This window comes from Physeter macrocephalus, chromosome 2 (genome assembly GCF_002837175.3).
Source record: "Physeter macrocephalus isolate SW-GA chromosome 2, ASM283717v5, whole genome shotgun sequence".
NCBI lineage: Eukaryota > Metazoa > Chordata > Mammalia > Artiodactyla > Physeteridae > Physeter > Physeter macrocephalus.
In genome coordinates, this window is record NC_041215.1 from 104026852 (window position 1) to 104039332 (window position 12481).

The 12481-nt window shown below is 45.2% G+C and overlaps 2 protein-coding genes across 4 annotated transcripts in view; both read left to right on the forward strand.

The window, feature by feature from the left end:
• The first annotated feature begins 1794 nt into the window (after nucleotides 1–1794).
• Nucleotides 1795–7030, forward strand: LOC114487357 (translation initiation factor IF-2-like). Its single transcript, XM_028497011.2, has 4 exons — nucleotides 1795–1970; nucleotides 2691–2782; nucleotides 2931–3817; nucleotides 4163–7030. Exons 1-3 carry the CDS (start codon nucleotides 1795–1797, stop codon nucleotides 3812–3814), a joined length of 1152 nt encoding a protein of 383 aa, XP_028352812.1. The 3' UTR covers nucleotides 3815–3817; nucleotides 4163–7030.
• Nucleotides 2398–12481, forward strand: part of SPATS2L (spermatogenesis associated serine rich 2 like) — a 176737-nt gene continuing 166653 nt past the window's right edge. For 2 of the 3 annotated variants that reach the window (XM_024124447.3, XM_024124449.3), the window contains exon 1: nucleotides 2628–2782. The gene's annotated coding sequence lies outside the window, so the exon portion shown is untranslated. Of the gene's footprint in view, nucleotides 2456–2627; nucleotides 2783–12481 lie in introns of those variants that run through there. The other variant, XM_024124448.2, reaches the window with a different exon arrangement.

Below are 12481 nucleotides of genomic sequence, written 5' to 3' on the forward strand. Positions count from 1 at the left end.
TCATCTCTCAGAAAATGTCTACTCTTACAATTCTTTGTTTGCTGAAGAAGACTTTCACTTTTCCATTTAGCTTAGAAAATAGTAAAATGAGATTCACAGATTATAATCATAGAGAATCATTTTGAAAAAGAGTCATGTTAGCATTATACAGATAACCTTCTGATCAAAATTTCAAATAACGTAATTTTTCAAATAAATTCTCAATATCTGGTGTCAGCACCAATACATTTTTTTCATATTTTATTTCTTTGGATTTTTATATCTCCATGTAATTATAGGAATGTAATTCATATATTTTAAAAATCACTTATGCTTGACTCATCAAAATACTCCTTTGTTAGTTATTTGATGTCCAAGAAATTTTTACATGCTTATTGAATAAATCCTCTCTCCGAGAAAGTTTTCACTTTTTTTTTCCTAAGAGTAAATTAATTTGACAGCAAAAGGTTTAAGTTTTATTTGAAACTCACTGTGTATAAACTTTTAAAAGTCTGATTTCTTTTGCTAGGTCCCTTAATAACCCTTGAAAGTTGTAATTATTTTCTTTAGTTACTTTATAATTGTCTTTTCATGGACTAGGCCTCCACTCCATTCCCAGTAGAAAATTAGTTTTAGTCTAGTTTGTGGTACAGTGGCTACTACTATCTACCCATTCTCCATTTATTTATTTTTCATCAAATTCAATGCTTTAATATTTTCACTCTCAATATACACACCAGTTATTCTTGTGGTTACTACCTACTTACTGGGAAATAGCCCTTAAAGGTAAAAGGCCATGTATGGGCTTCTGAAAACCCTTTCTTCCCTCTGGTCATATTCAGGTCTTGAAGGCTTCCTTCTTTCAGACTTTACTAAACAAATTAGATTTGGAGTCCTAGGAAGTAATGAAGTGGTAGAAGAAAGGAATGAAGACTGAGTTCAATGTTCTTTCCAAAGCCCTTCCTAGGAAAACAATAATTTAGTACTCATTTTGGAATTCTAATTATGAGGAGAAACTCCCCAAAACTTAAGTGAATTATTTTGCCAGAGGACCTAAAAAGTTCGTCAAATTCCAAGTCAAATTGTTACAAGTTACCTTTCCATCTAAATCCAATAAGGAAGATGATGTTTATCCTTTATATTTACATGTAATATGGCTTCTAGAAGCAGGTTTTCCTTTCTGTAGCATAGGGGGGGCCAGATTGTGTAGGTTCAAACCCTCCCTCTAACATTCCTCCTCTCCGTGCCTCAGTTTCTTTATCTATAAAAAACGTTCAAAAATACTACCTACCTGATTGGACTGTTTGAAGGATTAAACAAGTTAATACTTATAAAGCACTTACAAATATTTTAAAATAAATTATATGATCCATACACCCATCCAGTGCAACAAGAACCGCCACCACAAGTCACAAAAGAAAATAGGTTCCTTGGCTTTCGGCTCCTTTATCCCTTATTAGGGCTGTGCTTTGTCCACAGGGGCACACTATGTTAGAACATTTGAACTTTACCAGAAAGGTGTTTGTATCTAATTTCAAATTATGAATTCCTGAACATCGGATGATATACCATTCTGCTATACACTCAGGGGCCCCTTAGAGTTTGGAGCGTGAGAGGCGTTAAGTAACTCTGGCCTGCGTATTTGCAAGGGGCTTTGACATCCAAGTAGCCGCTGAGAAACGGTTATTGGTATTGAGAAAAAGGGAGGTTAAGTCACCCTGAAAAACAAAACAAAACAAAACTGGAGAGCTGCCTGCATTTCACTCTACTGCCTCTGCAAGAGGTGTGTTATCTAAAGTGCTTCCATCATGGATAATGATTGAGAAACTGCCTTTACTCTCCCGACTACTGTACTCAGAAATCCATGGGCTGGTGCCCATGGTGTCTATCTGGAACTTGGTTATCACACACGTTCAGAGCAACCCGTCCTCCAGCCTGAAAGGCAGCGAAAGGGAGGAGCCGGGATACTCCCGGTTAGCCGCGTTTCTAAGGTCAGACCAACCAAACCCAGTACTTTTTCCGCGTCTGGTTCTTCAGGTCATTTCGGATCGGCTACATTTGTTTACATTTTGAGCTTGGCTCAGCACCAGAAAGCATCAGTGCTTTCTAAAAATAAAAGCATCTTGCATTTGTAGACGGTGCTGGGGGGAGCAAAGTTCATTCTCCTGTGTACGGGAGGATGCCTCTCCTGCAACACGTGCGGGGTGTGGCAAAACCTTTGAATAACAGGGGCAGTTTAAGTGAGGCGGGGGTTCGGGGAAAGGCGAGGAGGTTGGTGTGGGGCAAGCAAAGCGCGGAAGCTGTACGGGGATTCTTCTAGAAAGTGGGGTGGGAAAGGAGCTAGGGAGGGCGTGTGGAGGGAAGGGATCTGTGTCAGAACGTGCGTGTAAGCGGATACAAAACCCGAGAGAGGCGTGAGCAGCGCTGTGTGTGCGAGCGGGAGCGAGGGGCGCCGGCTCGGGGTGTGTGCGCCTGGGTGAGTGACACCGAGGGGCGGGCTGGCCGGCCGGCCGGCGGGCGGGGGCAGCCTACGAGGGGCGGGAGTGTCCCTGCGTGGAGCGGGCCGACCCGGAGTTGTGTCAGTGAAGGAATCTAGCCCGGGGGCCGAACCGGCTGCGCCCTCCGCCGCGAGCGCCGGCTGCGCGGGGCGAGCTCCGGACGGCGCGCGGCCCAGGCAGCGGCTCCTGCTCTGCCCGCCCTCCGCGCCGCAGGGGCCGCCACCGCCGCCGCGCCTCCACCGGCGACCGCGCCCCCGATCCCTGTTCCCCGGCCCGGGACGGAGCGGCCGGCGCTCGGCACAGAGGTAAGCCCGGGATTCCCGGCCGCCGCCGCCGCCCGGGACCCCCTCCCCGCCAGCCCGCCGGGCCCGGGCCGGGACGCGGGGCTCGAGCGGACGCGGCGGGGCCTGCGCGGCCGGGACGGTGGCTGAGCCTGGGCCGCGCGATCCACAGCCTGGGCCGCCCAGCCCCAGCCGCCTCCCGGGGCGCTGGGTGTGGCCCCCCGCTCGGCGCCGACGCGGGCTGGCCGCGCGGACCGGACGCGGAGGTCGCCGTCCTTCCTTTCTCGGGCCGGCGCGGGCGAGCTAGCCGGCTGGCGGGAGGAGGTGCCGGGTGCGGCGCACATTCGCGCGCCCGGGGCGAGCGTGTGGCCGCCGCGCTCCGACGTGGACCCGCCCGCCCCGGATCTGAATCGGCCGCGGTCCCTCGCCTGCCCTCCCCCGCGCAAGAGTCCCCTTCCACCCGCCTGGCGGACGGAGACCCACCCCCTCCCGCCGCCCTCCCGCTCGGAGCCGCCTCCGCCGGCAGCGTCTCGCCCTCGATCGCCGCCCGGCCCGGGGGCCGCGGGTCCGGGGAAACCCGCGTCCCTTGGGCGCCAGGCGGGAGCAGGATGCGGCGACCCCCGGTGCCGGCAAAGTCGCCGCAGTTGCCCGCGGCGTGACAGGAGTAGATACCGAGCGACCCGGCCGCGGGACGAAGCGGTCGCGCTGCCGCGTTTGGGGGGGCGGACCCGGAGTCGGCCGACAGCGGCCCGAGCCCAAGACATTGGTGGCTCCGGAGATACGGAGGGTCTTCCCGCTCTCTCCACACGCTCGACTTTTCCGAGTCTTGGAAGATCGGCCCCGCTCTCCCACTCTGTTCGGCGGTTAATACTTACTGCAGACGTAGGAGGTGAAGGGCTGGGACTTTACCTGGACGGGGATGCGACTGAAACCTCCCATCTTCTCAACTGGAGGTTTCCACCTCTTGGGGGTTTGGTGTGTGTGTTTGTGAACTTCCTGAGCCTTCAATTCCCAGCAGTCCGGGTTTTAGCAGATGCCAAGGTTTTGGAGACCTGACATGTAAAGATTCTTTCTTTGCAGCATTTTCCTTTGAATGTATTACAGAATCTGTAGCTTGAAAGCTAGTGAAAAACCTTGAACTTCAAACACAGTCTCTTTCTTTACATAAAATATTATGTGTAATGTTTTTCACTTGCTTATTTACATTTAAAGAAATGTTATATTGAAAACTTTTACCAATCCTCTTGCAAGTAAGAAAAAAACGACTCTGAAATTTTAGAACCTATGCAGAGGAAGAGGCTTTATGCCAGTATTTAAAAGAGTAAGGTCGTGTAACCTTTATGACCTGTTTAGTTTGTCTTCAAGGAACGATTCATTGCCACTATGATTGATTTTGTTTTCTAGAGATAAAGCAGATGTGCAATATGGCAGGGAAAAGAAGGGACAGGAAGTCAGAAATTGCTTCATTCTGGAAAAGAAAAAAAAGAATATTTAAGTAACAAATACAGTGACTTTGAAAGATACTCTGAAAGTGAAGTCTACAGTTGCCTTCTGGATAAAGTATTTGATTGGCCTTATAAAATTGTATCACCCAGAAAGCAGTGTGTTGTATGGGTGGGGGCAGTTTTTATCAAGTAATTGTAGTGTTTTAAAAAAAAAATCTGTGTATGAAAATATTTGTTGGAGCTCGAAGTGGGAAAAAATCAACTTTGGGAATGATTTTCTATTTGGACAAGGCAAATACTGCTGCAGTCTCTAATTAGAGTTTTGGATTAAACTCAGGCTTTGTTAAAATCTATTTTATGGGGCAGCAGAACAAAAAATATGTCCGATTCTTTGTGTGGCTTTAAAAATACACACACACACACACACACACACACACACACACACACACACACACACAGGACTAGCTCCAAAGGCTAATTTGCATAAAAATACAATCACTTGAATGCAGGGAATATTTAAGAGGATAGTGAAAAAAACTCAACATCTGGGGAAGGAGTATATTAATTGGAAATTTTCTTTCTTTCTTTAATCCTTGCCTCTGAAAATATTAAATAATTTTCTAGGAATCAACTTAGTTTAAAGTACGTACTTAGGGAAAATGATCAAGATTCCTTTTGTATTCATTTTGTTTTAGGGAGCCTCCTAATGAAAGCCTTCAATTGACTGTTTCTGTGCTTGCACTGATTTTCAAGTGGCCTTTGTGGGGATAGGTGTCTGTGGGCTTGTGAGGCTGCTTGGCCAACCTCTGTAATCATCAGGAAAAGAAAATGCTTAGCCCACACCATTTCAGTCTTTGATGCGCTGCCAATAGGAAGCATCTCAAAGACCTGCTTTGCCGTGCAAATGGAAATACTTTCCATCAGAAGTTAAGCTTTAGAAATGTTTCATTTTTGGTTCTAAGTTTTATCAGTTTCTCAGCCTCTGATCATAGAGTTGTGCTGTTGTTATCAGTGAACATTCGTTTATGGCTTTTGTGTTGAAGGCACCTAGGTGGTCTTCATCCTGTTTACCTTTACACAGCTTTAATCAGTGTCTCATGAGGCAGGACAAGAACTTTTGGTTACAGTTTGATAAATGGAAGAAGTTGAGGTTGCTCATGGTAAGATCTAAGCTGCTACCACCTGTCTTGCCGTATGATTAGAGTGGAGTGGGTTTTGTATTAGACAGATACTGCTTACTCACTGCTCCCTTGTGCTTCTTTCTCAGTCATCTTCTGTAGACCCTTTACTGTTATTTGACTGTGATAATTGAATCAGATGGCTGTTATAATTTTTGTACACAGAACAGTTGCTTTCACAAGCATGACATAGGACATGAATGAGGGCAGATACATAATATGGGCAGATTTAAGTGATGGAATCTGTTTATTGATCTCTGAATGATCGTGCATAATTCAGCCAATCAGTTCATTCCATCACTGTTCTGTCTTAGAGTGTAATCACACAATTAAAATGTGATTTTCACGATACAGTTAAAACCCCAGTACACATAATTATAGAAGAAAAACAAACCTTTTTTTTTTCTTCCATTTTTTTGAAGTAGTCTGCTATAAAGGTGTTATTTCCTTGACACATCAAAATGGCTAATTTAGAGTTGTGATGCTTGTTATGTAAACAGGCCATATGTTGAATTTCTATAGAAGTTTATTTGTTCAGTGTTGTGATAATGGATAGGATCCCTTAAGTACCATAGCTAAGAAAAATAGTCTGTGAGGATGCATTTCTCTCTACTATTTATATCCTTCCCATTATTTTTGTTTAACAGCTAGAGTTTTTATTTTCTAATAAAAATATTCTTAAATGTGATGGTGTTATTTATCCTTATACATACAAATCTTTCTCTCTGGGCCTGACACAAACTCTATTCTCATTTATGCACCTGTTTAATAGTTTTCATGGTTGATGTCCTGTTGTTAGGCCAATGGCTGCATGCCTATCAACTTTTTATATCCTCTGCTAAACCTCTTCCTTTCACACTGAAAAGACTTTTCTTTCCTTCATACTGTTAGCGTTCTCTTCATCACCCAGACTGGAGACCTAGGAACCTCCCTGACTCTTCTCTCTCTCGTTCATTCCATTAGTAAAATCGGGCACCAAGTCCTGTTAACTCTTCCTTTGTAAGAGTTTTTCCGAGCCAGCTCCCACATTTCCTTGGCATTCCTCACTCCCCACACCCCGATAGCCCAGGCCCTCGGCCATCCCTATTCTAGGATGGTTATAATCTGCTACATCCCGTCTCTCTGTAATCGAGTTCTCCCCATGCTTCGCACTTCATCATATCAACCTTCCTAAAGCCTCTTCTCCTTAGAATACTTAAACAAGGATTGTCTCACAGGAAGTCTGAGTTGAACTCAGATTTGTCTGATTCCAAAGCTAGTGCTCTTTCCACTAGTTCAAATTCTTTTTATGCCCCCTCCCCCTCCCACCACCTTTGGTCCAACGTCTCAACCTGGTTTTATTATTTTTAAAAATTAATTAATTTATTTATTTTTGGCTGTGTTGGGTCTTCGTTGCTGCGTGTGGGCTTTCTCTCGTTGCAGTGAGCGTGGGCTACTCTTCATTGCGGTGTGCGGGCTTCTCATTGTCGTGGCTTCTCTTGTTGCAGAGCACGGGCTCTAGGCGCGCAGGCTTCAGTAGTTGTGGCACGTGGGCTCAGTAGTTGTGGCTTGCAGCCTCTAGCGCACAGGCTCAGTAGTTGTGGTGGCGGGCTTAGTTGCTCTGCGGCATGTGGGATCTTCCTGGGCCAGGGCTCGAACCTGTGTCCCCTGCACTGGCAGGCGGATTCTTAACCACTGCAAATGTGATTTTCACGATACAGTTAAAACCCCAGTACACATAATTATAGAAGAAAAACAAACCTTTTTTTTTTCTTCCATTTTTTTGAAGTAGTCTGCTATAAAGGTGTTATTTCCTTGACACATCAAAATGGCTAATTTAGAGTTGTGATGCTTGTTATGTAAACAGGCCATATGTTGAATTTCTATAGAAGTTTATTTGTTCAGTGTTGTGATAATGGATAGGATCCCTTAAGTACCATAGCTAAGAAAAATAGTCTGTGAGGATGCATTTCTCTCTACTATTTATATCCTTCCCATTATTTTTGTTTAACAGCTAGAGTTTTTATTTTCTAATAAAAATATTCTTAAATGTGATGGTGTTATTTATCCTTATACATACAAATCTTTCTCTCTGGGCCTGACACAAACTCTATTCTCATTTATGCACCTGTTTAATAGTTTTCATGGTTGATGTCCTGTTGTTAGGCCAATGGCTGCATGCCTATCAACTTTTTATATCCTCTGCTAAACCTCTTCCTTTCACACTGAAAAGACTTTTCTTTCCTTCATACTGTTAGCGTTCTCTTCATCACCCAGACTGGAGACCTAGGAACCTCCCTGACTCTTCTCTCTCTCGTTCATTCCATTAGTAAAATCGGGCACCAAGTCCTGTTAACTCTTCCTTTGTAAGAGTTTTTCCGAGCCAGCTCCCACATTTCCTTGGCATTCCTCACTCCCCACACCCCGATAGCCCAGGCCCTCGGCCATCCCTATTCTAGGATGGTTATAATCTGCTACATCCCGTCTCTCTGTAATCGAGTTCTCCCCATGCTTCGCACTTCATCATATCAACCTTCCTAAAGCCTCTTCTCCTTAGAATACTTAAACAAGGATTGTCTCACAGGAAGTCTGAGTTGAACTCAGATTTGTCTGATTCCAAAGCTAGTGCTCTTTCCACTAGTTCAAATTCTTTTTATGCCCCCTCCCCCTCCCACCACCTTTGGTCCAACGTCTCAACCTGGTTTTATTATTTTTAAAAATTAATTAATTTATTTATTTTTGGCTGTGTTGGGTCTTCGTTGCTGCGTGTGGGCTTTCTCTCGTTGCAGTGAGCGTGGGCTACTCTTCATTGCGGTGTGCGGGCTTCTCATTGTCGTGGCTTCTCTTGTTGCAGAGCACGGGCTCTAGGCGCGCAGGCTTCAGTAGTTGTGGCACGTGGGCTCAGTAGTTGTGGCTTGCAGCCTCTAGCGCACAGGCTCAGTAGTTGTGGTGGCGGGCTTAGTTGCTCTGCGGCATGTGGGATCTTCCTGGGCCAGGGCTCGAACCTGTGTCCCCTGCACTGGCAGGCGGATTCTTAACCACTGCGCCACCAGGAAAGCCCCTCAACCTGGTTTGAATATACCTCACTCTTGCCCAAATTTTACTTACCAACCTTATTTTCTACTTTTCTAACATGAACCTTCTCTTCCTACTAATTGGATCTCACTGTCCTTCTAAGATGACTTTGTACCCTTTTGTTCATGCTCTCCCTTTTAGAATGTCTTTTCCTTTTTCCTCTGACCTAAGCACAATCTCCAAGTTAAGTAAGTCTGCTTGCCCTAATCATGTTACTCTCATTGGATTCTTCCTCTTCTGCCCTTTTGCCTACATCATTCTTTAGACCAATAGATACTCTCTTATACTATTGTGTTCACAATTCTTCCTTTCCCAACGAGATTGCAAGTCCCTGGAGGGCACTGATGTACCTTGTATGCTATCTTTGAACCATCTACAAGCTTTGGGCATAGCAAGCACCTGATAAGTAGACCTATAGAATCAATAAACTAGAAAGGTGAATTTTTTTTTTCAAAGATGGCTTTGATATTGCCTGTGTACTGCTCTTCATCATGTCCTCAGAGCCTAGCTTGCAGCTTGACACCTAGTCATGACCTCAATAAATATTTGTTAACAGAGAAATTAATGTTGACATTGGATAAAAGGCAGAAGCATTTGAAGGAGGCATCTGTCAAGGAGTTTTTCCCCCATTTTTCTTCAGTGGTTCTAATCAGCCTCTCCATTCATCAGCTGTGAGGATTCTGAGGCCTTGGCATTTTCCAGAGTTGAGGTACTGATGGAGGCTGGCAGTTGTGAGTTAGAATTAAGCAGGCTGTCATTATTTTAAGGTGGAGTGATGGGTCCCATTAGTTAGCAAAAATGAAAGGATTGAGGCCTTATGCCAGTATTTTATACATAAAACAATTAGAGTTATCAGTTTTATAAATATTCAGCTAATCGGCTCCAAAATCCAAGACTGTATTGCAGAGCTACCCAACTTTTTCATTTAAAAGCTTCTTGTACATTAAAAAAATAAATCATCTGGGGATCCATCTAGGGATGGAAAGTGAGGTAGGGAAAAATTGCCACACCCATCATATTGTATTCAGGACAAAATTCAGTTCTTTCAGCTTTTAATAAGACTCACTTTGGGCTTCCCTGGTGGTGCAGTGGTTGAGAGTCCGCCTGCCGAAGCAGGGGATATGGGTTCGTGCCCCGGTCCGGGAGGATCCCACATGCCACGGAGCGGCTGGGCCCGTGAGCCATGGCCGCTGAGCCTGCGTGTCCGGAGCCTGTGCTCCGCAGCGGGAGAGGCCACAGAGGTCCGAGTACTGCAAAAAAAAAAAAAAAAAAAAAAAAGAAAAAGACTCACTTTGTACAAGGCACTGTTTCTGCCGGTAAGGAGTTTATAGTCCAGCAGGAGAAATAACAGATGTATCTCAGAAACAAAGGTCTAAGAGAGCTCAGAAGGGAAAATTTCCTTCAGATTGGAGGGCGGTGGGGACCTTCCTAGAGTGACAGTTATTTGAGCTGATTATTGAAAGGCTTTGGGTCAGATTTCAATAGCTATTATTGGGAATATAGAGATGAGGGAAGGGCGGCCACGTTGGGAGGAACACAGTCCAGGCATTCCAGGGTGTTTTGACTCTTAACATCAGTCCTCTAGTATACTACCACTGCTTCAAAAGCTGAAATGCCACTAGGACTCTCCTGGGTCCTGGTGGTCTGCAATGTTCAGTAATGAAACTTAAAGGAGATACGGAGACCTGAAACAGGTACTTTGGTGCCAAGTGCTGAACTGATCATGACATAAAGCACAAAATAAGTCATGTAAGCAGTATAACTGGTGCGTTTCTGGGTAGCATCCAACTGGCTTAGAAGGCTTAAAGAGGTCTCCTGCAGTATGGAAACACCACTGAAGATGGAAACTTTCATAGTAATGTAAATAGGAAGAGGTCAGCACTGATTGTGGTCCCAAGTAGCCAGCCATCTGTGGGACACTGCGCAGTGATCCTAGCAGAGCTCAGTAAATGAGTAAGCATACTGTTATAGTTCCCAGATTCTGATTCTGTATAACTACTCCATGGATTGTAAAACTAGCACCGATGGGTGTGAGTTTCAGGGAGACACAGATTTGGGGTCAGTATAAGGAAGGTGGTCCTTTTATGGCTTGTGCTAGTTCATGAGGTGGTAGGACCCCATGATTAAATGTATTTAAGCATGAGCGATACCATATGCCAGGCAATGTCTCAATACATGCATCATCTCTGTTCTTCCTCAAAGCAGTGCTATTGGCCCCCCCCCCCCCATTTTACCAACAGCCAATACTGAAGCCTAGGAAGGTTGGGTAGTGAGTACATTGTAGAGCAGGTGTCAGCCCAGGCAGTTTGAGGGCAGCGACTGAATATGTACTGGATGAAGAAAGGATGCAAACGTCAGATGGCCATTAGGATTTTTAGGGGCCCTTCCTAACGCTAGGATTGAGTCTTTAATTCTCCTTGGGGGATCAAGATGCTAATTGTTGCCAAGCACTAATTCATTAGCAGCAACACCCAATTCCTAGAAATTCAGAACAAAGTGAATACAATCATCGTCATCATCATGATGGCCACCACTTAGTGATCATCTCATTTAAACCTAACAGCTATCTTGCAAGGTAGGGATTATGTACCCTTTTAAGGAGGAGGCTCTAGGAAGTTACATAGCTTGATCAATCTGCAGAGTTGATCAGTGGCTTTTTTCTTACACCACCCTTTAAGGTAATTCGTGGTGATACGGGAAATATTTACCTATCAGTTCGGCATAGACACCGACCAGTCAGAGCAGCCAATACTGAAGCCTAGGAAGGTTGAGTAGTGAGTACATTGTAGAGCAGGTGTCAGCCCAGGCAGTTTGAGGGCAGCGACTGAATATGTACTGGATGAAGAAAGGATGCAAACGTCAGATGGCCATTAGGATTTTTAGGGGCCCTTCCTAACGCTAGGATTGAGTCTTTAATTCTCCTTGGGGGATCAAGATGCTAATTGTTGCCAAGCACTAATTCATTAGCAGCAACACCCAATTCCTAGAAATTCAGAACAAAGTGAATACAATCATCGTCATCATCATGATGGCCACCACTTAGTGATCATCTCATTTAAACCTAACAGCTATCTTGCAAGGTAGGGATTATGTACCCTTTTAAGGAGGAGGCTCTAGGAAGTTACATAGCTTGATCAATCTGCAGAGTTGATCAGTGGCTTTTTTCTTACACCACCCTTTAAGGTAATTCGTGGTGATACGGGAAATATTTACCTATCAGTTCGGCATAGACACCGACCAGTCAGAGAGGCCACCAGCTATATACCACGCTGTGGCTCCTCCCAGTGATGAACGTCCCCTGCGGTGATGTTGAGGCCAAGTCCAAAGGGATGTGAAAGATTTGGTAATATACCAAGACCACACATCTGGAGCTCCAGAAAACTAGTGACTTTTATCTGATTTTATACATGATGTGTAGTACTATTAAAGAAAAAAAGCCTTCACCTGTAATTATATTTCACATATATTTCTAAATAAAGAAAAGTAGTTTTGCAATGGTCACATTGTATCTTCCTTATAAGTGGCAGGGCCTTCTTCCTCATTCCTTCTCTACCTCTTACCTTCCTCCAGTCAGAGGCTCCTCTGTCTGGACACCATCCCCTCTTGCTTCCTCAGGGATCTTGCTCCATTATCTCACTTTCCTTCAGGGTCTCAACCAGCCTTCTCTCTCGTCGCATAAGCATTCATAAGCCTTTTCGTTCTTTAATAGCAAGAGAAGTCAACACAAACAAAATCCCTGCGGCCCCTTCCCTGTTGGTCCGGTCACGTTGCATGTCCCTCCTGGGCTTAGAAGGCAGCCCCTTGAAGAACAGGTCCTCACACAACACCCACACCTCCCCAACCCTCTACAGCCCTGTCCTCTCGTAATGGCCACCTCTGTCCTGCAGACCGCCAGATTCATTGTCCAGGAGTCTCTGGTGTTACTGATCACTACTCCTTGAAACCTTGCCCACCTGCTTTCTTTTTTTTTTTTGCGGTACGCGGGCCTCTCACTGTTGTGGCCTCTCCCGTTGCGGAGCACAGGCTCCGGACGCGCAGGCTCAGCG

What these genes read in the sequence shown, in the direction of transcription:
- LOC114487357 (XM_028497011.2), top strand. Translation starts at nt 1,795, where the DNA reads ATGATTGAGAAACTGCCTTTACTCTCCCGACTACTGTACTCAGAAATC. An exon ending in CGGTTAGCCGCGTTTCTAAG is followed by an intron (nt 1,971 to 2,690) that starts GTCAGACCAACC and finishes TCCGCGCCGCAG; the next exon opens with GGGCCGCCACCGCCGCCGCG. An exon ending in GGCCGGCGCTCGGCACAGAG is followed by an intron (nt 2,783 to 2,930) that starts GTAAGCCCGGGA and finishes CGCGATCCACAG; the next exon opens with CCTGGGCCGCCCAGCCCCAG.